General features: G+C 39.7%; 1 protein-coding gene across 2 annotated transcripts in view; it reads left to right on the top strand.

Annotated features, from left to right (window-relative positions):
- Positions 1–26731, top strand: part of LOC122809219 — a 633651-nt gene that overhangs the window by 145082 nt on the left and 461838 nt on the right. For both annotated transcript variants that reach the window (XM_044080532.1, XM_044080531.1), the window contains exon 2: positions 6209–6287. In XM_044080532.1, the coding sequence (XP_043936467.1) occupies positions 6209–6287 (79 nt within the window). The remainder of the gene's footprint in view (positions 1–6208; positions 6288–26731) is intronic.

Raw genomic sequence — 26731 nt, 5'->3', positions numbered from 1 at the left:
GCTACATGAACTCAATGAAGAACTAAACCTGCACATAAGGCAGCTGTTTAATCTTAGCCTCACCACAGGATATGTGCCCAAGGAGTGGCGTACAGCAACTGTGGTCCCACTCCACAAAGGCGGTGCCTCTATGGACCCTGGTAATTACCGCCCCATAAGCTTAACAAGCCTGGTCTGCAAAGCTATGGAGAGGATCATAATGGAACTCATAAACAAGGACATAGGGGACTTGCAGACCTTGGACCCAACCCAGTTTGGCTTTGTCAAGGGCAGATCTTGCCTTCTGAACTTGGTCGACTTCTTTGAAACAGTCACCAAGGCCATTGATGAGGGAAAGGCAGTCCATACAGCCTACCTTGACCTTGCAAAAGCTTTCGACACAATACCCCACTCGGGTATTATAGAGAAACTTACCAGCTTAAATGTAAACCCATATGTCACAAGATGGGTTGCAAACTGGCTAAAGGACAGAACCCACAGGGTTAGAGTTGCTGGAGCCATGTCAGACTCCAAGCCGGTTACAAGTGGAGTCCCACAGGGCTCAGTCCTTGGCCGCCTATTGTTCGGCATCTACTTCTCAGAAGTACAGGCAAACATAGAAGGACTATGGCTGACAAAGTTTGCGGATGACTGCAAACTGGGTGCCATAGTGGATAGTACATCGGACACAGACATCCTTCAGAGGGGTCTCACGGAAACTGATAGCTGGTGCCAGAGCCATGGCCTGAAGTTAAACGCAAAAAAGTGTATAGTCATACCCTTTGGGAAAAACAAGGTAACCCCAAGCTACCATATAGGTGGCAACCCACTAAGCACAGAAGAGGTTATCAGGGACCTGGGGACCCAGGTTGACAGTGGCCTCTCGTTTGACGCTCACATTGCTAAAGTGGTTCGAAAGACCTTCTACATTGCCCACCTGATCATGAAGGGATTCACATCCAGATCAATTGAAGTCATTGTTCCCCTGTACTCTTCACTTATCAGACCAATGATCGAGTACAATGCCCCATTCGGGATGTATCTCACCCAACACCTGCAGCAATTGGAGAGACCCCAAAAGTTCCTCACCAAAAGGATAAAGGGACTCCAAAACCTGTCATATGCTGCCAGACTGAAGAAACTCCAACTCTATTCAGTTGCATACCGTCTGCTCAGAGGTGACCTGTGCCTGACATACAAGGCCATGACCAACCCAGAATTAATGGACATGCTCCACCTCAAAAAATCCAAATCCACCAAAACCACTAGAGCAAGAGACTTACACCTTAGCACGGATATAAATAGGACGTGCTGGAGGGATAGATTTATCACCCAGAGACTCCCCATGCTGTGGAATAAAATCCCGGTCCATGTGAGGCAGAGCACGTTGCTGGCTCTGTTCAAGAGAAATCTTGACCGGTGGATGGGAGATCGTAGGTTTACCCGGGAATCATCTCTGTGTCACTACTGGACAGAGGCACAACAAACTAATGGGCACAGTATTTCTAACATAAGGGGCGGCGTAAGCCACATAACTTTGGGCTAGGCTTATAAATGCCCTAGGGCAGTTAGCCTAGTATAAACCTATGAACCTATGAACCTATAAGACTAAAACTAACTCTTCACTCAAGAACCTGTTTATTGAATTATTCACCAGCTTTTTTAAAATACTCCTTGTTTTTACTTCAACAGTATGTGAGATACCCCTACTACCAAATTTCTCACTGGACACTGCTGATGTCATCAGCTATAAAATGTTGTCTGACACTATGAAAGCCAGACTAGCTAGAGAATCAAACCATGAACTATAGGACAAAGCTCATTTGCAGCTCATAATCTTAATCTTCCGCACTAAATTGGCAGATAAATAGCACATACGTTTGACAATCAAACCTAAGAACAGATGAACCTTTGAAAATATATCAGAAAATAAAATGGTAATTGTAATTATTTCTAGTTAGAGATTTTAAAACAGCCAAACACATTACTGCTAGAAGGACATTTAAAAGTTTTCTATCTAGTACCCTAAGTACAACTGCCCACTCCTTTTCTTAGGAATTACAGGAAAGTTCAAGGCAATTGAGTGTTGTCATGACTGCATCTTGCTGATACCCACCCTTGGATGTTATCGCCCCTCTCTAGGAGGGCTAAACCAGTCCACCTAGGGATGAACGCATGAATATCCATCAAATTTTCCAAGTCCCTTTTGAAGGAGTACAGTGCAACATACTGCTTGATCTGCAGAGGTGAGGGAGGTGCTCAGTAATGAACCCACTCCTGTAACATGTTTTATTAATCTTCTGATGAAGATTTGGATCCTTGGTTCTGGTATTTGTGGAACTGATTGACTTATGTCTACAGAACAGATTTAGGACAACAGGGTCCTTAAGTGCATGGAAGGCAAGGCATAGATATCTACTGAGGAATCTATATTGTACCAAATAAAGGGGAAGTAGTTCTAGTCTTTTCTGGTAGCTTAAGGCATTTAATCCCATTACCATGTCATTAGGAATCTCTGGGGATTCTATTTGTTTACTATGTCTATTGAAATACAGCTGAAGGGTACATTGTATTCAGTAATAGGCATTACCAGTACTGAATACAAGGGGACGATGACCTCTTTAGATCTAAATGGTATTATTTTGGCAATTAGCTATGCTAAGAGGAGCAAGAAGGATTTCCTGGTCACTGTCATTACATGGTGGTCAAAGGAGAAAGAACTGTCAACCCAAGTTGCAATATATCAAATTACATTCTTGTTTTGAAGTGGAGTATTATTTGTGTTGTATGCTAGGAAGGTGCTGTCTATCAAATGTGACAATACTGCATTGTTAACATTTTATTTAAACCCATTTTTAGCACAACAGATCTTTATGAGTGTTCATTCTTACTGAAGAGCCTGAGCAGCCCAGGGGGATTTGACAATGACTCCCTGTTTGCCGTCATCCACAAACTTAGTTAGCCAAAGGTCTTGGTGATTGGACTGGTATTAAGAAATGTAAACACTAAATAAAAGAAGTCCCAGCACTGAGCCCTGCAAAACACCAGTGGTTACCGTCATATTCTCTAATACTGCGCCTGCCACCTGCAACATGTGGGTTCTGTGTTTTAGCCACTTGGCTTTCCATCATACCACATAGGGCTCTGTTTGTAATGCATTTAGACCACTATCTATACTAACATGGGGACTGATGTCACATGCCTTGGCAGATCAATGTATTTAGTTGGGACAATATGACTGCTGTCAACACTTTGTGTTACCATTTCAAAGAAATTCACCAGGCAGGAGTCACCCCTTATAAAGCCAAACTGTTCTGGGTCTTGCTTGATAAAATTGTTTAATGCCAGAGTTTATTAGGTCAGTTATAATGTGTTCCATGGCCTTGCAAATGTGACTTGTCAAATTAATGGGCCTATAATTCTCAGGGTCCATTGCAGGACAATCATTATGGAGTGGCATCACCACTGCTGTGTGGCATACCTCCAAGACAAAACCTGTTGCTAGGTTCATGTTAAATTGTTTGGGGAATGGCTCCACAAAGGCATGTTTAGTATTAAACAGCCTGGTATGTTATCAGGTCCCATGGAAGAAGTCAATATGGTCTTGGACAGCACTTTCTATACACGTTCTTTAGAAAGGATGGTAGATTTTGAAAGATTCAGGGATATGAGGGCTTTGGATAGTCATGTTCATAGTAAAATTTGCACTGAATTTGTTTGTTAGTATATTGGCAAAGTCTGTTGATTTCACATAGGCAGTTCCATTTTGCCATTTGATATGAGTTCAGTGCCGTGCTGATTGTTGTTTCTTTGTTTCCGTACTTAGCTGAAGAAGGATTTATAGTTGCCCTTGACTGCAGTTGCTAAACTGTGTTCATGGGCTACTTTAGTAGATGCAATAATATATTTTTTTAAGTTTTTAGGCAAATGTCTGACATTTTTGACATTTTCCATAACATGAGGGTATTTGATATACAGTATAATTCCGTGAGGTTTCTCCTTTTATTATAGATTTTATTTATATCAGTGGATAACCAGGGTGGTTTGTTTTTACATTTCCCATTATATTTGGAATTGGATGGGATTGCAAGTTCTATACATTTATCTAAGTGGGTAAAGAAATCATTTGTCAACCTATCTGCTATTGTACCCCATATGTCATATGCCTTTGTCTTTTAATAACATATTTTTTATTGTCTTTATGACATTTCATGAAATACCCCTTTATTCGTAGAAATTTGACTGGATCATTTTGATCTGTTTTCTGTGTGACTTTGATCACCACCACAGTATACTGTTAGCCTTCGTTAGAATCCCCGTGCACTCTATTACAAGCTCTTTGCAATATAATATACATTGCAATACGACTTTGATTATTCATGGCAACTTAGTTTTCTTTCTATCTCTCTCTCTCTCTCTCTCTCTCTCTCACAATCTCACTCTCTCTCATTGTTTTTTGTATTATCCTTAATCCTTTTTTGCTTCTAAGCTGTTTTCATGCATGTTTTTCAGTCATCCTTCATATTACTATATTTGTATGAACTTAATGTGTTCTTCTTACTGTAATGCATACCATCTTTGTAATTCTCAAGTTTTTTTTTTTTTTGTATTTTGCGAGTGACACTACAGTATAATGCCTGTGTTTTTGTAATGAGTATTGCAATGCATGGAGCAACATAATTACAGTCAGAAATTAGGGGAAAAAATACACTTTTTAAGTGCTTCACTAGCACAACATTTGATCTTAACGGCACTTATGGGTGCTTAACAAAAGCTTGGTAAACACACCTAAGCACTGTTAAGTTTGGGTCTCACTCTAGGGGCTAACAGTGGACAGTGCCAGCTGGTAAAGAACACCAGTAGAAGGAAAAAACAAATGTCAAAAGTTGTTAGAATTCCACTCTGCCATACTTGCAAAGAAAAACAAAGAATGGCAGAATAAAGTGACTAATAGCTTTTAAAGTCATTAGTTCTATAGAGGAGCAATTTGTTTCTGCCTTTTGCCCATGTCTCTTAATTGCCCCAGATTTTGCAGAATGTCCATTATTTTGCCTCATATTTTTGCCCTATCCTTTGTAATTTTTTTGAATTTTTGGTAAATCATTGAAGATTACAGTCAGTCAGTCAGTAATGCCAGCCAATGTTCAGAAAATATGTACTGATGCAAAACCTGTGGTTCTGTTAATGTTTAAAGTGAATTAGAGCAATGTTTAAAAATGGTCCCTAATTCTGAGCCTTTGTCCCCCGCCCTTATTTTTAGATTTGTCCAAAATTCTTAAGATAAGAAGCTGAGAGGTATGTTATTTTCTGTTTAAAAACATTAAGTGCATTACTGGCAAACACTTTTCACTTTTTTTCCCATTTTTATCTGTATCTAGGTGTACATGGAGCTGACAAAGCTCCATGCACTACAAAGAATTTTGACCGGGTCTCACCATTCATAACCTTTATATATGCTCACAGCTTGGAAGCCAAGATTCACTCTCAGACTTTGCTCTGAAGATGAATGTTTTGGTATCCATTTCTTGAACATATAATAAGATGGTTATGACTGGGGAACGAGTCATAATTCTATAGATCATACTTCTTGGATTTCCTTTCTTAGTCTTCTTTTGTCATTCTTCTTGTTCGTACTAATTCGCTGTTATAAGTTCTGCTGCTTATTAGTGGTGATGTGGTGACCAACAGTCAACTTTTTCACTACTGACATGAAACAGTGTCAAGGTAAAAAAGGTGAAACTAAATGAGGCAAAAAATAGTGATGCAAAAATAAAATGCAATGCCCTTTTTTCTGCCATGGATATCAATACTAGCTATGCTGCAAGGAAATTAAACTTTTTTTTTCTGCTTAAGGTCAGTTGTAAATTTCTTTTGTGACTGTATTGAGTTTCACTCATTTTATTGTGTAGAACAAGGCAGTCTGAGGTTTTGAATTTAAAATTCACAAATATGTTAGGAGTCAGAGTTCAGAAATGCTGTGATAGCTCTATGGCTATAAATTCTGTGTTGCTGTTTGCAACAAACTGAATATGTAAAAAAATGTTTCTGCTGCCATCACACTGGACATTATTAATATTCAGAACCTTGGTTAAAGCATGGAGAAGGGTCATTTCTAAGCATGCATTTTATCTAGTCCAGTGCAAAAAATTCTGAATACCATCAAATAAAAATGTGGTTTAAGTATAAAGTGCAACCCACTAATTTGTGATGTTAAACTGTTTCTCTGCAGAGTTCACAGATGAAGCTATGGAAGAGAGAAATATCATGCCTATGTTTTCTTCTTCTTCTGGTTACATCTGACTCAACAGGTACTTTCTTTTTAATAAACAAATGCAAATTTGGAACTGAAGGTATACCACATGTTCTTACTTATATTTACTGGCTTTATTTCTAACCATAATCCATATTTGGGTGTTTAATATAAGAAAGCACATTGCCAGTCTTGCCAGAAAATAATAATAATTTTAAGAGTATGATATTATTTTGGATCATCCATATGTGCGATGTGCTTTGTTCAGCTGAAAAACAAAAAATATAAGTACAGTACACGGATTTTGTCATTTTGGCATTTGTAAATGATGTTATGCTGGCTGGATCCAGTGTTCTCACCTTCTCATCCTAAAGATAATTTAGAAACAAGTGGTTGCAGAATATTTAAACTGGAGTGAGTCTTCCCTCAACCAACTTTTGTCCAGCATGAAATACATTTTTGGATTGTTTTCTCCACCAGTACTAACCTAGAATATGTGACATAATTAAGAAACACAAGAAAGTCAAATGGATGGATCTGAACACTTTACTTACTTGGCAGAAAACTGCCTGAAGAATGAAGTCACATGACTTACAGCATGCATTAGCAGTATGGGTATCATAAAGAAGTACAATTTATAAATATACGTACATGTATATATATATATATATATATATATATATATATATATATATATATATATATATAGAGAGAGAGAGAGAGAGATTGTATATAAATCTATATATATTATAGAGGTGTGCCTAGGAATTACTCTCCAGTGTCACTGATTTGCTCAAGATGGTCTTCAAAGTGGAGGAAAAGGGTAGGAAGTGAGGAAATTGAATATGTTCTAGAAAAGGAAAAGTTATGCAGCAGTGTCAAGTGTCAACCACTGTCACTGCTGGGAGGGATAGAGGAGTGCAGTAGTGACCAAAGGGCAAGCTGATAACTAGCTGGGTAAAATGATAGGAAGTAACAATAAATAAAAGGGTTAAGCAGTAGAAGCATCTGCCCACCCTCTCACAGGTGGGATGAAAGAGATATGATAAGTAACATACATTTATAGTTTACTACTAGGCTAACTAAATCTATCAGGTCGTGCAGGGGGGCAACGGCGTCTGTGGTCCCCTCCTAAAGGCGTGCCCTCCAGGGTTCCCTGGTAATTATGGCCCAAACACATAAAGTCAACAAGTAGCTATGCTATGGCTAGGGAGAGGATCATAATGATGCTCATAAACGGACATGGGGGGACTTTGGATCCGACGACCCAGTTTGCCTTCGGCAAAGGGCAGATCATGCCTTTTGAAAACTTCGACTTGAAACAAACACTGACAGAGGATGATTGATGAGAACAGTCTACCATACAGCAGCCCTTGACCTTGCAAAAGGCTTCGACACAGTCATTGTGAGCAATTTTATACTTTCTCTAACACAAAATTAAGTTCCCAAGATTACTTCAGGTGGGGATCAAACCCAGCACCTTCTGTCTATAAGGTAAACATCTTAACCATTATGCCAACCTCCCAACTCACAAATCAAACCCTGTACCTTGTCCCTATGAGGTAAACACCTTTGCTATTATGCAACCCCCAAAGCTATGCAGCAGGTTTCAAGTGTCTACCATTGTTATTGCTGGGAGGGACAGAGGAGTGCCGCAGTAACCAAAGTGCATGAAGCCAGGATATAAACTCTCCTAATGTTGCAAAAGAAGAGAGAGCTGAGAGTAGAGAAATAGAAGAGGGAAAGGAAAATGTAAATACACATTTGAGCAGCAAGTCTTTATTGTTATTAGTGTTGACAGGGCAAGGTGCTAACATGGTATCAAAAATCAAATTAACAGCTGGCAAGTTAAATAGCGAGGAGGAAGCAGTAAGAAAGAAAGGTAGTCAAAATGACAAAGGATACATAACAGTATGGGAGGCAAGCAAAATCAAGGAGCAGAGATTAACATCCACCACTGTCACCAGCAGGAATGGGATGGGATTAATATAACAACGCAGCAGGAAAAACGGATGAAGAAAATGTCCGCCACTCTTACTGATGGGAAAGGAGTGAGGGTTAGCAAAGTACGCAACCAGGACTGAATGCTAGCTGGATAAGTAAGTACTAGATATGACAGTAAAAGACAAGAGTGGAGGAATAACAAAAGGGAATAAAAAACAGAGAAGAAGAAGCTGCTAGTTAATTTTAAAGGAGTAAAGGTAAGGTAAGGAGGGTTCAGAGCTTTAAGAGAAAAGGCAAGAAAGACAGGAATATTGAAATAAATTCCTACTACTGTAACTGGAGGAAATGCAGTACTGAAAGAGGAAGATATCAGGCATTGCAGGAGAGGTGAAGATGAGAACTGCTAGGCAACGGCATGTAAGGGATAAAAAGAGAAAGAGAAGTCAGAGAGCGGTGGAAAAAGTACCAGCCAAAAATTGCATCTACAAAATGGATAAATAAAAAAAGTTTGCATTGCCCAAAAACAACATAGCTTTAGTACCAGAAAAGAAAGTTGCAAATTAAATGGCATAGAAGAGCACACAGTTTGCACTGTTCACATAGAAATCCAAAAATAAACAGCAGGCAGAAAAGATCTTTATAAAAAGACAAAAAATGACAAAGTAAAGGGAATACAAGGAGCACAGTTAGACTCTGTGTGTATTCCAGCAGTCTAAAGTGACTATATAAAGTAGTAGATTTGGAGTGAAAGACACAAAACTAAGAGATCATAAATGTAATAGTCGATAAAAGTGGCAACAACATAAATGGGTATCCACAGATAAACAAAGGTACAGTTGTGTAAGTTGAACTTATTATGACAGTAGATATTTGAATGACCACTGCTGCAGTAGCCTTAGTTATATGGGGTTATCTCTTCCATGCACTCAAACTGTCAAGCAGACTGAGCTGAGCTGACTAAAAGAAAAGTGTAGGTGTGAAGCCAGTCAGAGCTTTCCTGCCAGCAGACATAGGGAGGCTGAACCCTGAAAGGACAAGATTATGAATAACAAAAAATAAATGTCCACACCCTGACATAAAAAAGACCAAAGAACAAGGGGAATGGAGGGAGGGAGCGGCTACTGCAGCAGTGATCATTTGAACATCTACTGTTATGGTAAGTTCAACTCTAACACTGTACTATGTTCTTCATATTGGTCACTGCTGCAATGGCCTTAGCTATATGGATAGATTACCATAGCTAAATTTATTTTGGAGGTGGAAGGAGAAGGGTACAGGAGCCCCTGGAGAATGGACCCAGCAAAGCAGGAGCTAGACCTAGAGAAGGAATACAGCTTATAGTGCTTTGTAAAAGTATGTAGGACCAAGTAGCAGCTTCTAGAATATTTCTAGAATCCAACTACTTCCAAAACACCATGGATGCTAATGTGGTAAAGTGGCCTTGACCCTGCTTGGAATAGATTTCTCATGGCGAGTATAACAAAAGGTAATAACCTTAAATGGGTCTATGTCAAAATGAATGAAAAATCATAATGTCGGGTACAACATACTAAACACACTATGATCGAAGTTCAAAACCTCGAACCTTTAAAAGCCTGAAACAAACAAAATCGAAAGATTTTGTTTGTCCCACACCTCCCCTACACTAACATACAAAACACACACATACAACCAATGCATACAAACCCCTACACACTCACATCATTCAAACACTAACACACCTACACAAACACACCTACTTTTAAAATAAAGTGGGGGGCTTTGCCACCCACACCCCCTGATGTGGGGGGCTGTGCCTCCCACATGCCCCTAACTAAATATACCATCTCCGAGATCATTGTATATTGGGGAAAGGGCAATTTCCCAGTAATTGCAACAAGCGATTACCGGGAAATTGCCCTTTCCCCAATGTACAGCGATCTCGGAGTTGGGTATATTAAACAAAGCAGCCTGTGACGTAGCCATTCCAAACAGTGTAGTGTGTGTACTTCACACACTACACTGACTAGAATGGCTGACCAAAACATTTTGGAACTACAAATCAAAGGTTGTCAAGTATGTTGTATTCGACATTTTGATCTTTTGCTCATTTAACATGGATCCCCTTAAACCATTTGGAAATAGACTGTTTTGACACAGGTCATCCCTTCTTCTTACCTTCACAAGAAAGGAACAAGTGATCCAATGATCTGAAAGATTAAGTTCTGTCAAGATAGTACCCAAGTTGTCTGTGGACATCCAAAGTATGGAGTATCCATTCCCCCTCATTTTTAGGTACCGGAAAGAAAATGGGTAGATGGATAGTTGGCTTAAAGTAAATTCAGATACAACTTTAGACATAAAACAAGGAATAGTTCTCAAAGAAACTCTATCCTTGTGGAAACTGAGGTTGACTCGCAATAAGGGGTTGCAACTCAGATACCCTTCTTGCAGAGGTCAGAGCAATCAATAAAATGTTTTCCATGTTAAGAACCTCAAATCAGCCAGATTAACTGGTTCGAATGGAGCAGGTTTTACTTTCTCTAACACAAAATTAAGATCCCAAGGAGGGACCACTGGTTTACTTGGAGGCCTCTTATGCAACACCCCTTTCAAGAACAGTTTGACATGCAACTGTCTTGAAAGAGTAGGATCCATGGATAGATATTCTGAAATGGCCAATAAATGAATCTTGATAGAGGAATAAGAACGTTCATAGGATAGTAACTTATGCAAATAATGTACAACCAGAGGACTAACCCTGGCTGTTTATGCTGTTGGCACCAATTAGAAAACCTTTTCCATTCACTAATACATTAGTTTCTAGTAGCAAGCTTTTTTTCCCCTCCATTAGAACCCCCTGTACATTCTCAGAAAACAGGTGTCTAAAAGGAATTAAGACACTATATTCCAGTCTGTCAGTAAAAGATGATTGATGTCAGGGTGTGTCAAACATACCTGTTCTTGTGTGAGTAGATCCATCCTGTGAGGAAGCTTGTGGTAATTGCCCCTGGCCATTTCCAAAAGATGGGGAAACCATGGTTACCTGGGCCAGAAAGAAGTCACCCCAATGATCTTGGGAGATTCCTTCTGAATCTTCAGAAGTACCCTGGACATTAGTGGAAAGAGTGAAAAGGAATACACTAACATTTCTGACCAAGAAAAGAAAAGGCATTGGTCTTCCAGGCCTTCTTCCATGGAGTCCTGGAAAATAATTTTGTCAGTTGACTATTCAGAGAGCAGGCAAAGAGGTCTAGTTGAGGATCTTCCAATAGATGGATCAAATCTTAGAAGACCCTCAGGCCCTGGTCCTGCCCAGCTTAACTGCCACACTGTTTTGTTCTGACAGAATGTAGGATGCCTGTAGGTTGAGAATGTGCTGTGAAGCTATATCCCAAGCTAACATGCCTAGTCTGCAAAGGGAGTATGACCTGATTCCCCCCTTGCTTTGTTGATGTACCACATCAATGTGGTCTTGTCTGTGACCACTTGAAGAGTTCCCCGAGACCAAAGCTGGTTCAGGGAATTGAGTGCCTTGATCAGGCAATCATCTCCTTGATAGTTATGTCCCATGTCCCATTGTATCTCTCCTGAAACTGCTCCCCAAGCAAAGTCTGATGCATCTCTGGTGACTGACTGCTTTGGAGCAGGGATGGAGGGAGAAGGGGAGGCCTTGATTTAAGGATATCTATTGCCTTCACCAAGTGATTTCTCTTCCGACAAATCCCAATACTGGGATCTGAAAAGATAAAGGTTGTTGATGCTAGGACTAAGGATAGTTCAGATACCACTGTGTCCTTCTCATATGCAGCCTTGCCAGGGAATCATGAGAATCATAGATGCCATGAGACCCATAATTCTGAGGTATCCCCTCAGAGTGATCAAAGTCTCAGTGGAAAACCTTAAAAACAGATCTAAATAAAAATCTAATTTTTCCTGTGAAGAAAAGCTCTTTGAAATGAGGTGTCTATTGGCATCCCAGGAATACAATCCTGTGGCATCTCAGCTTGTGCAAGAAAACTCTCACCCAAGGGATAGATTCCTGACATTTTGAAAAAGACCCTTCAAAAATAAGTAAGTCATCTAAATATATTGTAGCCTGCAATGACCAATACCTGGACCTAGACACTTTGTGAACACTCTTGGTGCAGTGGATAGTCCAAAGGATAAGGCAGAGAACTGATAATGTGATCCAGACACAAAACCTTAAGAAACACCAGAAGTCTGGATACATAAGAATGTGATGATAAGCATCTTTTAAGCATAGTGTTACCATGAAACTTGAAAGAGATAAAAGAGGCAACAGGTTGTGAAGTGATATCATTCTGAATTTGGGAACTATCACAAACAGGTTTAGGAAAGAAAGACCCAGAACTAGTCTCCAAGCATTTTCTTTCTTCTGACAAGGAACATCCTTGAATAAAACCCCTTCTCCACCTGGAAAGGAGGAACTGGTTCTATCACTCCTTGGGACAGCATGTGATGAAGAACAGGAGAAACAAGAGTCTGACCTGCAGGATGAGAAATGACATAATGGAAAGGAGGAATTTCCTCCCATTGCCATCTGTAACAACTCAAAGTATTTTCTGAGGGACAGAGAAATCTCAGTGTTCTCCCACTGAAAACACTGGGACATTCCAGCAATAGTATCAGAGAAAGAGACCCCCCCCCCCGCAGAGAAAATCAGAAAGTGAGCTCTCCTCTGAGTCTGAATCAGAAATCTGAGAACCAACCTTGAATCCATCCCTGTATTTTCCTGTTCAGATTCTGAATCTTGAATCTTTTCAGGAAAGGAGGCATCTGTCTTTCTTGAAGGATCAACAGCCTGAATCAAACCCTTAGCTAGTCCCAGTAAACTACTCCCATCCAAAGAAAATTGAGTAGGAGTAGATATATGCTTGGTTTTCTATTTCTTTTCAACAGGAAAAATGGAGCCATCTGAGTTACTAATGGCATCCACTGCTTCTCCAGGGTGGACAGAGCATTCTGACACAACATGGAAACCTTCTCTGTTCCTTCCCCCATAACTAGCAAGATTGGCTCTTCCTTGTGCACTGAGGGGACTCTAACAACCACAGAGAACATGGCTAACCCCAGGTCCATCAAGGCTGCAGGTGCTACACTAGAGGAATCCAGGTAAAAGATGAAAGTGCTCTGAGGTACAACAAATGGCCACAGCAGAGTCACCCATCTGCGGGTGAGCAAACTGCTGTGGTGGCAAAGGTGGTTTGCTTAACTTTTTCTTTTTGTGACTAGAAGAAGGACTTACCATGGGACTGATTATCTGTTGTATGATCAAGTCAAAAATGGTGCCTCTATCCTGGGTAAAACAAGCAACACATCTTTCGGCTTTTAGGGGTCGCCACAGCGGAACTCCGGTCCGCTCGTGATTGGCAGTAGATTTTTATGGAGCTGAGTTGCCAGCCTGACGCCCAACCTTCAAAGAAGGCACACCCATTCACGCACGCACCTACCTGCATGTCTTTAGCATCACTCGACCATGGGGAGGACATGCAGACTCCACACAGAAGACACTCCAGCCAAGAATCGAAAGGAGAACTTCTTGCTGTGAGGCGACAACACTAACCGCTGTACCACTGTGGCCTATGGGTAACACAAACAACAATGCAAGTAAAACTGTCAGTTCAAAAAAGTAACTTTTTTTGACACAGCAAAAAGCACTTTCAAACACTTTGGCAGCCCCACAATGGAAAAATAAACATAATTTCTCCACAGAAAATATTATATTAATTATAAACAGTACTTTTAAACTGAAAGAAATGAGTGCTCCTTTTAAAAGTACATTACAGTCTCAAAACAACTGCTAAACCAGGCCACACTGGACTAGCCACGCCAGTACCGATCGCTTCAAGTGCCATGCCCTCAGCTCTTCAAAGAAAAAGAAAGAAAACCACAAAAAAACTTCACTGTTACATTTACATTTCAGCTTATCAGCTTATTTAATATCAATGCCTCCCAGCTCAATGCACAAAACAAAGAAAAAATAAAAATAAAAAAAAATAAAAACTACTATTACTTTCACTCGTGTTGATCTTGGCACTTCAGCTTAATCACATCACCCCCCCACCCCACCCCAGCTCAAAGAACAACAACAAAAACAACAACAAAAGACGCTTCACTGTATCAAGCTGATCTCTACACTTTAAGGATGTGCTTATTACAGTTAAATCCATGCACTCACACCCCCCATCACCTCTTACAGTCAATAGCAACAAAAAAAAGCCATTCCTTCTACTGGCACTGTGACAGTGAGAATGACAGGAATGTACTCCTTGCTGTCAATACTTTCTAAACACTTTACTCACTCATACACAAATATTTCTGTTGCTAGCTTTTCTAATGTGATTTCCAGTAGAAAGCTGACATCGTTAGAAATGTAGACAAAACAATTCACCACACACACACATACACACACACATTTGGAGTGCTGTGTGCCTCCATAGGCTGTCTATATATTCAAATAATACTGCTATTTCTTCCAATACTGCTGCCTAAGGATGCAAAAAGGCTTCCAAAATCATATATTCAAATAATACTGCTATTTCTTCCAATACTGCTGCCTAAGGATGCAAAAAGGCTTCCAAAATCTGTACATCTTAGCCTAGAAAATGGAGATGCACTTACTAGTCTATGCAACTATTTGCATGTTATATAGGCAATTAAGATGTGACATGAATGTTTATATTTTACAATGACCCAATGGTAGCATAAAGCACAGCCTGCTATCTATACCCACATCTAATAGCACATAACCAGAAGCACACACTGGAAATTTGTATGGGTTCACATGGATCTATACACACTGCTTTATGCTCAGCTGTATTAGTCTGAGTACCCACTAAAGCACATGGCTTCCCTACACAAGCTGAAGGAGAAATTCCATGAGCATCAATAACTAGCAAAAAAAAAAGGATGAAAGGCATTAGGCCAAATGCTTTGTGCCATAGGAAATCATTGCTAGTGCAATTTTTAATTGTGTGCCAACAATGATTCACTTTTAGGGAAACTTCTTCCTCTTCAAGCTGGTGTGACCATGGAGTTCGTATGAAGATGCACAAGCCAGTGCATTGCTTTATGCCAGTCCCAAGCCTGGATAAATGGGGAGGGTTACATCAGAAAGGGCATCTGGTGTAAATCCTTTGCCAAGTGGCATATGTGGACAACAATACAGATTTCCATACCGGATAGGTCGAGACCCAGGTTAACAATGACCACCAACAGTACTGTTAGCCAACAGGATGTTGGTGGAAACTGCTGGCTGAAGGAGAAGAAGAGGAGGAAGGCATACCTGACAGCAGGAAAACAGGAGGAAGGTCTAGAGTATGATAGTGAGGGTAGGAACTTAGAATGTTGGTAGTATGACTGGTATAGGGAGACAGCCAGCTGATATGATGGAGAGAAGGAAGGTTGCTATATTGTGCGCACAAGAGATCAGATGGAAGAGGAGTAATGCCAGCTGTATGGGAGGTTGGTTCAAATTGTGCTATTATGGTGTGGATGGGAGGAGAAATGGGGTAGGGGTTATCCTGAAGGAACAGTATGCCAAGCGTGTTTTGGAGGTGAAAAGAGTGTCAGATAGAATGATGTTTAGGAAGCTGGAAATTGTTGGTGTGTTGATGAATGTTGTTAGTGCATATGCTCTGCAGGTTGGGTGTGTGATGGATGAGAAAGAAAAATTTTAGAGTGAGTTGGATGAATTGCTGATGAGTGTACCCAAGGGTGAGAGACTGGTGACAGGAGTGAATTTCAATACACATGTTGGTGAAGGGAACAGAGGAGATGAGGAAGTGATGGGTAGGTATGGTGTTAAGGAGAGGAATGCAGAAGGTCAGATGGTAGTGGATTTTGTGAAAAGGATGGACATGGCTGTAGTAAATACATATTTTAAGAACAGAGAGGAACATAGGGTGGCATACAAGAGTGGAGGAAGATGTACACAGGTGGATAATATCCTATATAGGAGGACCAGTCTGAAGGAGATTGGAGACTGTAAAGTGGTGACAGGGGAAAGTGTAGTTAGGCAGCATAGGATGGGGTCTCCCTTTTTTAATTTCTCCAAGTCTTTTGAGTTACTAATACCATGACAGGAATGGGCTCCATTCCTTAGTCAAAGTATGATTAAAGTTCATGAAATTAGTATTGTTTCAATCTTTGATTTCAGCCAGAAGTGCTCTTCGCAGCACCTGCAATGTGCCCCAGTAATGACTCCTTCTGCCATTCATACAGGGTTACATGTATTGGTAACATATCTAAATACAATTGTAGATTATTTTCTATAATAACGGTTGCACCTACTACTATTGGAACTGTCTGGGTATCTTTCTTCCATTTGTTCTCACTTCTGCCTGCAAATCCTGATATTTTTTGACTTTATGTCTCTGTACACAACACACTGTAGTCACTGGGTGTGGTGATTTCAATGATCAATGCTACTTTTGTCTTCTTTTCATGAACCACTATATCTGGTTTTCTAGCATCTATCTTTTGAACTGTTGGTAATGGATGATCCCATGTGATGTAGACCTCATCATTTTCTATGATGCTTTGTGGCTCATGTTTCCAGTGTTTTTCAGCCACTTCAGTACCATAATGTCTGCACAATCTCCTGTGCAACAGTCTTGCCACATTATTATGCTTTTCAGAATACAGTCCTTCTGTCATTACTATGTCACAACCAGCAATGAGGTGTGCAATTGTTTCCAATTCTGTTTTATAAAACCTATATTTGTCTGTTTCTCCCACATGTTCAATGGACTTTGTAAACCAATGTGTATGTAGCCCACTATCCTGTGCTGCCAGTATTAACCTTTCATCTCTTGGTTTGAATTTGCTTCTCCTTAAAAATTCTTGCAGTCATTCCTGATCAACATGAGGTTCTTCCAGAAGTTTTCTATAGTTGCAACCATATTTATGCATTTTCCACATTTCTTGCCTTCTCATCTGGTCCTTCATCTTATATTCTTTCTTTTGTTTTTTTGGCACATTCATTTCAGTTGCTACCTGATTTATAGCCACTTCTGGTTTGATTTCCATTCCTGCTTGACACAGATATGCTTCTGCTAGACTAAGCAGAGACATCATTTTAGATGTATTCTCCTCATGATTCAAAACTTTCACTGTGTTTGGGTCTTGTGAGGTCAGCAGATATGTGTGCAGTCCCACAATTGTAGATCTATACATGTAATCAATTTCAAGGAGGCCCATCAATCCTTTGGAATGAGGAATATGTAATCTTGGTATGCACTGATTTTTATAAATCATTTGGTGAGCATGAAACATCCTTTTTGAGCATAGGGTGACTTACAAGAGTGGAGGAAGATGCACACAGGTGGATTATATCTTATGTAGGAGGGCCAGTCTGAAGGAGATTGGAGACTGTAAAGTGGTGGCAGGGGAAGTGCAGTTAGGCAGCATAGGATGGTGGTTTGTAGGATGACATTGGTGAAGAGGAGGATAAGTGTGAGGGCAGCACCAAGGATCAAATGATGGAAATTAAAAACGGGTAATTGTGAGGTGGAGTTCAGGGTAGAGTTAAGACAGGCACTCGGTGGTAGTGAAGAGTTACCAAATAGCTGGGTAACTACACCAGAGCTAGTAAGAGAGATAGCTAGAAAGGTGCTTGGTGTGACATCTGGAAAGAGGAAGGAGGACAAGGAGACCTGGTGGTGAAATGAAGAAGTACAGGAGAGTATACAGAGAAAGAGGTTGGCAAAGAAGAAGTGGGATTGTCAGGGAGATGAAGAAAGTAGACAAGAGTATAAGGAGATGAGGTGCATGGCAAAGAGAGAGGTGGCTAAGGCTAAGGATAAGGCGTATGAAGAGTTGTATGAAAGGTTGGACACTAAGGAGGGAGAAAAGGACCTGTACCAATTGGCTAGACAGAGGGACCGAGCTAGTAAAGATGTGCAGCAGGTAAGGGTGATAAAGGATAATGAGGGAAACATACTCAAAAGCTAGAAGAGTGTGTTGAGCAGATGGAAAGAGTACTTTGAGGGGCTGATGAATGAAGAGAATGAGAGGGAGAGAAGGTTGGATGATGTGGGGATAGTAAATCATGAAGTGCAGTGGATTAGCAAGGAGGAAGTAAGGAGAGCTATGAAGAGAATGAAAAATGGAAAGGCTGTTGGTCCAGATGACATACCTGTGGAAGCATGGAGGTGTTTAGGTGAAATGACAGTGGAGTTTTTAACTAGATTGCTTAATGAAATCTTGGAAAGTGAGAGGATGCCTGAGGAATGGAGAAAAAGTGTTTTGGTACAGATTTTTAAGAATAAGGGTGATGTGCAGAGCTGTAGTAACTATAGATGGATTAAACTGATCAGTCACAGCATGAAGTTATGGGAAAGAGTAGTGGAAGCTAGGTTAAGAAGAGAGGTGATGATTAGTAATCAGCAGTATGGTTTCATGCCAGGAAAGGTCACTACAGATGCGATGTTTGCTCTCTGAGTGTTGATGGCAAAGTACAGAGAAGGTCAGAAGGAGTTGCATTGTGTCTTTGTGGACTTAGAGAAAGCATATGACAGGGTGCCTAGAGAGGAGTTGTGGTATTGTATGAGGAAGTCGGGAGTGTCAGAGAAGTATGTAAAAGTGGTACAGGATATGTACAAGGGTAGTGTGACAGCGGTGAGGTCTGCGGTGGGAGTGACGGATGCATTTAAGGTGGAGGTGGGATTACATCAAGGATCAGCTCTGAGCCCTTTCTTATTTGCAATGGTGATGGACAGGTTGACAGACGAGATCAGACAGTAGTCCCCGTGGACTATGATGTTTGCAGATGACATTATGATCTGTAGTGAGAGTAGGGAACAGGTGGAGGAGACCCTGGAGAAGTGAATATATGCTCTAGAGAGAAGAGGAATGAAGGTTAGCAGGACTAAGACAGAATATGTGTGTGAATGAGAAGGAGGATAGAGGAATGGTGAGGATGCAGGGAGTAGAGGTGGCAAAGGTGGTTGAGTTTAAATACTCGGGATCAGCAGTTCAAAGTAATGGTGAGTATGGAAGACAGGTGAAGAAGAGAGTACAGGCAGGATGGCGTGGGTGGAGAAGAGTGTCAGGAGTGATTTGTGACCGACGAGTACCAGTAAGAGTGAAAGGGAAGGTCTACAAGAGGGTAGTGAGACCAGCTATGTTATATGGGTTGGAGACAGTGGCACTGACAAAAAGGCAGGAGTCAGAGCTTGGCGTGGCAGAGTTAAAGATGTTAAGATTTGCACTGAGTGTGATGAGGATGGACAGGATTAGGAATAAATATCTTAGAGGGTCAGCCCGGGTTGGAAGGTTTGGGGACAAAGCCAGAGAGGCAAGATTACATTGGTTTGGACATGTGCTGAGGAGGGATGCAGAGTATATTGGAAAAAAGATGCTAAGGATGAAGCTGCCAGGTAACAGGTAAAGAGGAAGGCCTAAGATAAGGTTTATGAATGTGGTGAGAGAGGACATGCAGGTGGTTGGTGTGACAGAGCAAAATGCAGAGGACAGGAAGAAATGGAAACAGTTGATCCGCTGTGGCGTCCCCTAATGGGAGCAGCCGAAAGAAGAAGATTTGTTGAGCATGAAGCATCCTACTTGTTTTCCTGTCCAATCTATCCAACACATTTAGGGGCTAGTCAATCACTCCAAAACTTTAAGTTAGGATAGGAACACCAAACTGGTTTATAGCTTGAATTTTGTTCCTAGATGTCAGCACTGTTTTCAAGATTAATTTAAATCTTCTAAAGTATTCCTTACTAAGTTTTGTTCGCATTTCTTCATATTTTATTGTTGATCCTTCATCAACTCCCAAATATTTATACACTCCCTCTTGCTCAAGTTCTTTTATATCACATTCTTGTCCCAAACTGATGTTTCATGCTGTTGCAGTTTTCCTGCTTTAAAGGTTGCTTTTTCACATTTATCAAGACCAAATGACATTCTTATATCATCTGATAAAGTTTTGACAATTTGCAGTTGTGCTTTCAGTTCCTCATCTGATGAGCTATGCAGTTTTAAATCATTGAGAAAGAGAAGATGAGAAGTCTTTACAATTTGTTGTTTTCTTGGAACCAAATTATAGCCATGGCTTAAGCTGTTAAGTAGACAGCTTAATGGGTGAAGGGCAGGCCAGAATAACAGTGGTGACAGAGAGTCACCCTGGAATATCCCCCTTTGAATTTTTATGCCTGGGATAATTATTTGTCCTTTATCATGGGTTAATTGCAAAGTGGTCTGCCACTGTTTAATGGTCACTGTAATGTAGTTGATCAGTGTAGGGTGTATCTTATACATTTTTAAGCACTCTTTTATCCATGAATGTGGCATACCATCAAATGCTTTTTTATAGTCATTCCATGGCATACTTACATTCTTCCCCTTTTTACAGTTCTCCACTATGATTTTATTTAACAACAAATGATCCTTTGTTCCATATGACTTTCCTTTATTGCCCTTTTGTTCTACTGCCATAATTGAGTTTTCTTCTAAATGACTATAAACTCTGTCAGCATCAATTAAAGTGTACAGTTTATACATCGACAGAAGGCAAGTTATTGGTCTATACTTCTTAGGGTAGCATGCAGGTTCACTCTTAAGTAGGAGCATTGTTTTTCCTGTTGTTAGTCAGGTTGGTGTCTGTTCAGAGTTTGCATATAGACAGTTCTTACTCATATCTACATCTTCATGCAAAGATGTTAATACTTTTAAGCAGAAGTTAGGTACTGCATCTGGGCCTGGGGAGATTTCCAGTTGCAGGCTTTTCTTAACTATGTATCAATCTCTCTAGCTGTTACGTCATCCCATTTCATATCCTGTACCTTCAAACCTCTTACTCTTTCTTTCACATATTCTATCCATTTAATATCTTTGTTATGTTCTACAGGATATTCTTAAATACTTCTCCAGAATGCATCTATTTCTTCATTTTTTAGTGTTCTTTCAATTCCTTTTACCTTGTTTCCCAATTCTTTGTAAAACCTTTTTTGGTCATCAATAAATCACTTATTTTCTACTTTTGCTTTATATTTATTTGTGTATCTTCTAAGTTTTTCTGGGTGTGCTGAGATTTTTAGCTTATTTGTAATAGTGCATGATGGATCCTGGGCTGTTCTAATACTGCACTTTGCTTTTATTACGTATATCTTTCTTAGTATTTTTGTTGATATGTTCCCTCTTCTATATTCTTCTAAGAGTGTGTTAACTGCTTTATAGTTTTCTCTATTCAATACCTCCATGATGGTATTTGATTTCTCCCCTTCCTTTTCCCCACTATCCTGTGTTCTTGTGGTAGAACTTTATCAATTATTAATTTAGCTGCACAGTAATATATCCTGTTTACTTCTGTTATATCGCATAAATCTCTATGGACAGTCTATGGACAGTCCTAATTACTGTGTTCATTTGTTTTATCAGACTTCTGACTTTTTGGATTTTATTGACCTTCTACAGACTATTTCTTTCATTGATCTTAATATGTCTATCTATCTCTATTAAATCAAGCAACTATTCTCTTAGCACATTTTCTTCTAAACTGAGGGCACATTTCTTATTTTCCATTTCCTGTAGACATTCTATAGAAAGTTCTGTAGCATCTTCCTTTGGCACCTTCTCTTCAATTTCATCCTGTGCCATCTGTTGCTCTGTCATATGGGAATTCACTGTCCTAGCACACCTCAACATTGACTGTGTCAGAGTATCCACAGTTACCTGTTCCTTCCCTTGCTGCCCAGCTTCAAGTAAATTTTTATACTGGTTTCCTGTGGAAAACTCCAACATATCTTCAAATGGCACCTGAACAGTTGCTTCCCATCCCACTGGTTTCCCCTTAATTTGGATATCTATTTCTCTATCCTGCTGTGGTGCTTTCTGATTTAGATTTTCTACACTGAATCCTTCATTTCACAGGTACTCCAAAACCTCAGTTTCTATTTCTTTAACTTCTCCATTACTAATCTCCTTTTCTACTTTTCCTCTTTGTCTTCTTATTTTTTGTATTGTAAAGTTTTCTATATCCAGAAATCTTTATCTGTATTTCTAGTACCTTTGGTATTTCTAATTACATTTCTAATACCTTTCAAATATTGTTGGTGCTGCTCTTTTTGTATTGGTTAGTTTTGCCTTCCCCTTTGCATAAATATTACACCATATTAAATCTCTTGTTCTTTCCCATCTCCATATTTCTTCTTCAGATGTCTCCTGATATTCCTGCTTTTCCTTACTTTGTTGATGCTGCATCTTGTTGTGATTTAACCTGTGTTAGACCTTGTACACCAAATCCTTCACTTTGCAACCACTCCATAACTTATATTTTTAACTTCTATTTTGCTAATCTTCTTTTCTACACTCCCTCTTTGTGATATTATTTTTTTTTATTGTGAAATGTTCCATATCTGGATGCCTTTGCCTATATTTCTCTTCGAATATCTTTGGGACTGCCTTCTTTATATTGACTTATTTGGCTTTCTCCTTTCCATAAATATTGTACCATATCAAATCTCTCTTTCTTTCCCATGTTCGTATTTCTTTTTTATACTTTTCAAAACTCTGTAGGTTTTGTTGTTTATATATGCTGCACTTCCTCACATGCTTCTTTTTCCAAACAGATCAATGTTTCTTGATCTATATACTGTTTTTCACAAATCTATTAATGAAGACAATTTTTTATTTGAAGCTTCTGACAGTTTTTTTGTGGAAATATTTTCCTTTTCTCTAATTTCTTTCTTAATCATTTTTTTACATCTGGTGTCTGGAAATTCGGGACTTTTTGCATAATAGTAACAATACATAATTTATTTCTTATCCTCAATAATCCACTTTCTTATCTTTATGGCTCTTCTTTGGCCTCTCAGTTTTTGTGATCTTTGTGGATTACTACTTCCTTCTACAACAGGGGGGAACATCCTTCCTCTGGGCCTGGCCTGGCCTCATTGTAGGAATGTTTCTATATTTTGAGGATTCTACACTGTCATATTTTCCAGTCTTGGCACCAGTGTGCCTACCAGAATTGGGCACTTTTTTATCCTGGGTCTTGTGCACCCAGCTATCCTTTTAAAATTTAGCCTACTTCTGACCATGATATATGCTATATAAATACAGTCAATATATCAGTGTTGTTTTGGTGAAACTTTAAAAAAAAACAGGGTCCACCTTGTGAAAGTACTCACCAAGACTTGAGGATAAATTCAATTTCAGCAATACTACTCCCCTTTACTTGCTGACTTATCATCTCTCCGTTTGGACCCCTGGTGGTCTGTGGGATAACATTGGTGATCAAGAAGAAGAGAAGGAGGAGTGTGAGGCCAGTGCCAAGGATCAAATGGTGGAAGTTGAAAAATGGTGATTGTGAGGTGGAGTTCAGGAAAGAGTGAAGATAGGCACTGGGTGGCCATGAAGAGTTACCGAATAACTGAGTAACTACAGCAGAGCTGATAAGATGCTTGGTGTGACATCTGGACGGATAAAGGAAGACAAGAAGACCTGGTGGTGGAACGAGGAAGTACAGAAGAGAATATAGAGAAAGAGGTTGGCAAAGAAGTGGGATTGTCAGAGAGATGAAGAAAGTAGACTGCAGTATAAGGAGATGAGGCGTACGGTGAAGAAAGAGGTGGCAAAGGCTAAGGATAAGGCATATGGAGAGTTGGATGAAAGGTTGGACACTAAGGAGGGAGAAAAGGACCTGTACCAATTGGGTAGACAGAGGGACTAAGCTGGAAAAGATGTGCAGCAAGTAAGGGTGATAAAGGATAATGAGGGAAATGTACTCACAAGTGAGGAGAGTGTGCTGAGCAGATGGAAAGAGTACTTTGAGGGGCTGATGAATGAAGAGAATGAGAGGGAGACAAGATTGGATGATGTGGGGATAGTGAATCAGGTAGTGCAACAGATTAGCAAGGAGGAAGTAAGGACAGCTATGAAAAGGATGAAGAATGGAAAGGCTGTTGGTCCTGATGAAAGCATGGAAGTGTTTAGCACAGAGGGCAGTGGAATTTTTAACCAGATTGTTTAATGAAATCTAGGAAAATAACAGGATGTCTGAGGAATGGAGAAGAAGTGTTTTGGTGCTGATTTTTAAGAATGAGTGTGATGTGCAGAGCTGTAGTAACAACAGAGGTGAAAAAAATTGATCACTCACAACATGAAGTTATGAGAAAGAGCAGTGGAAACTAGGTTAAGAAGGGAGGTGATGATTAGTGAGCAGCAGTATGGTTTCATGCTGGGAAAAAAGCACTACACATGCTGAGATTGTTGATGGAGAAGTATAGGGAAGGTCAGAAGGAGATGTATTGTGTCTTTGTGGACTTAGAGAAAGCTTATGACAGAGTGCCTAGAGAGGACTTAAAGATGTTAAGATTTGCATTGGGTGTGATGAGGATAGACAGGATTAGGAATCAGTATATTAGAGGGTCAACCCAGGTTGGACAGTTTGGAGACAAAGCCAGAGAGGCAAGATTGCATTGGTTTGGACATGTGCTGAGGAGGGATGCTGGATATATTGGTAAAAAGATGCTAAGGATGGACCTGCCAGGTAACAGGAAAACAGGAAGGCTAAGATAAGGTTTATGGATGTCGTGAGAGAGGACATTCAGGTGGTTGGTGTGACAGAGCAAGATGCAGAGGACGGGAAGAAATGGAAACAGATGATCCACTGTGGAGACCCCTAATGGGAACAGCTGAAAGAAGAATATATATATATATATATATATATATATATATATATATATATATATATATATATATATATATATATATATATATACACTCACATATACACACACACACAAGTTTAGGGATCCTCCCCATTGATGAGAGCATGGGATGCCCTCCTGCAAAAAAAAAAAAAGAAGAAAAAGAAAACATATTTTTTTACCAGCACTGTTTTTTGGTAATTTTTTTTTTTTTTTATTCTTTTGAAATGTCAACTTTCAGGAAGTCTGTATTTCATATAAGAACCCTTTTTATGTATTTCACTACATGGCTACTTCTACATGCACAACTTCACTACATGGCTACTTCCACTTGCACAGCTTCACTTCATGGCTTATTCTACCTGCACAGCTTCACTACATGGCTACTTCTATCTGTACAGCTTCACTATATGGCTACTTCTAACTGTACAGCTTCACTACATGGCTACTTCTACCTGCACAGCTTCAATACATGGCTACTTCTACTTGCACAGATTCACTACATGGCTACTTCTACCTGCACAGCTTCACTATATGGCTACTTCTACCTGCACAACTTCACTAGATGGCTACTTCTAACTGTACAGCTTCACTCCATGGCTATGTCTGCCTGCATAGCTTCACTTCATGGCTACTTCTACCTGCACAGTTTCACTACATGGCTACTTCTACCTGCACAGCTGCACTACATGGCTACTTCTGCTTGCACAGCTTCACTACATGGCTACTTCTACCAGCACAGCTTCACTACATGGCTACTTCTACCTGCACAGCTTCACTACATGGCTACTTCTACCTGCACAGCTTCACTACATGGCTAGGTCCACTTGCATAGCTGCTGCATGGCTCATTTAGTTCAGCTGAACATAGACACTGCATGCTTTCATTTGGATACTCCGTGTTTCCCTATACTGCTAACTAAACAGTGTAGCTATGAATCCTAGACATATTTAAATCTGATTAACTGAATGAACTAAATATTTGAAGAGTTTATTAATTAATTAGTTGCATAAATCTAACAAAAAAGCAGTAGAATAATATTCAGTGAAAGTATCAGTTGCCAAGTTGGAGAGTGATTCATTTGTCTCAGACATATATGTAATAACAGTACATTATTGTAAGACTAATAAGTATGGTACAACTAAACAGATTCTGTATAAGCAACACAGGCATCCTTCTTACACAATTTCTGATACTAAAATACAAGCTCCAACCACTGGTTAATACAAATAACTCATTGTTGTGCCAGTTAGTGTACGGTGTAGAGAGAAAAAAATTAAGTCAGATTTCTGCACCTGGAGTATGTGTGATAAGAAAAAAAAAACAGAGAAAATTGACCAAGTACATATTCACATTTCTGCAGTAATGCAAGTCCACAGAAATGTGATTAGTTGCAAGGACCTTGTTCTAAAAATCTGAATGGAGTCATTTATATCTATTGCTGGCCATAATCTAATCATGGGAATAAGGTTCCTGTAAGCTACTCAGACATTGAGGCATATCATCACAAATAAATGATGCTTCTTTCATGAGAAGCTGCTGCAGGCTATACACATTTACTTCTCTAGACAGTGTTAAGCCAGGCTCTGACAAAGGTTTACTTCTTGTTTTCCTATTCTTACTGCCACAAACAATTCTGTCCCTTAATAGTGAATGCTGTCATTAGCTGTATGTCTAAATTCTATCACATCATCGGATTACTATAAACCCTGGTTTCCAGTGAAAAATAAATATGAAATATATAACAAATTATTTTAAACTCACAATAGTATTGAAATTTGTCTGTTTTCTTTAATAAGACTAAATGCATTTAATATCTTATTTTAGTCGGTGCAGTGGTGCAGAGGTTAGCACTGTCACCTCACACCAAGAGGTTTTCTGGTTTGATTCTCACTTGGCT

This window comes from Protopterus annectens, chromosome 8.part0 (assembly GCF_019279795.1).
Source record: "Protopterus annectens isolate FY-2018-M chromosome 8.part0, PAN1.0, whole genome shotgun sequence".
Classification (NCBI taxonomy): Eukaryota; Metazoa; Chordata; order Ceratodontiformes; family Protopteridae; genus Protopterus; species Protopterus annectens.
The sequence above is the reverse complement of the archived record's forward strand: the minus strand, read 5'-3'. Positions and strand labels throughout refer to the sequence as shown.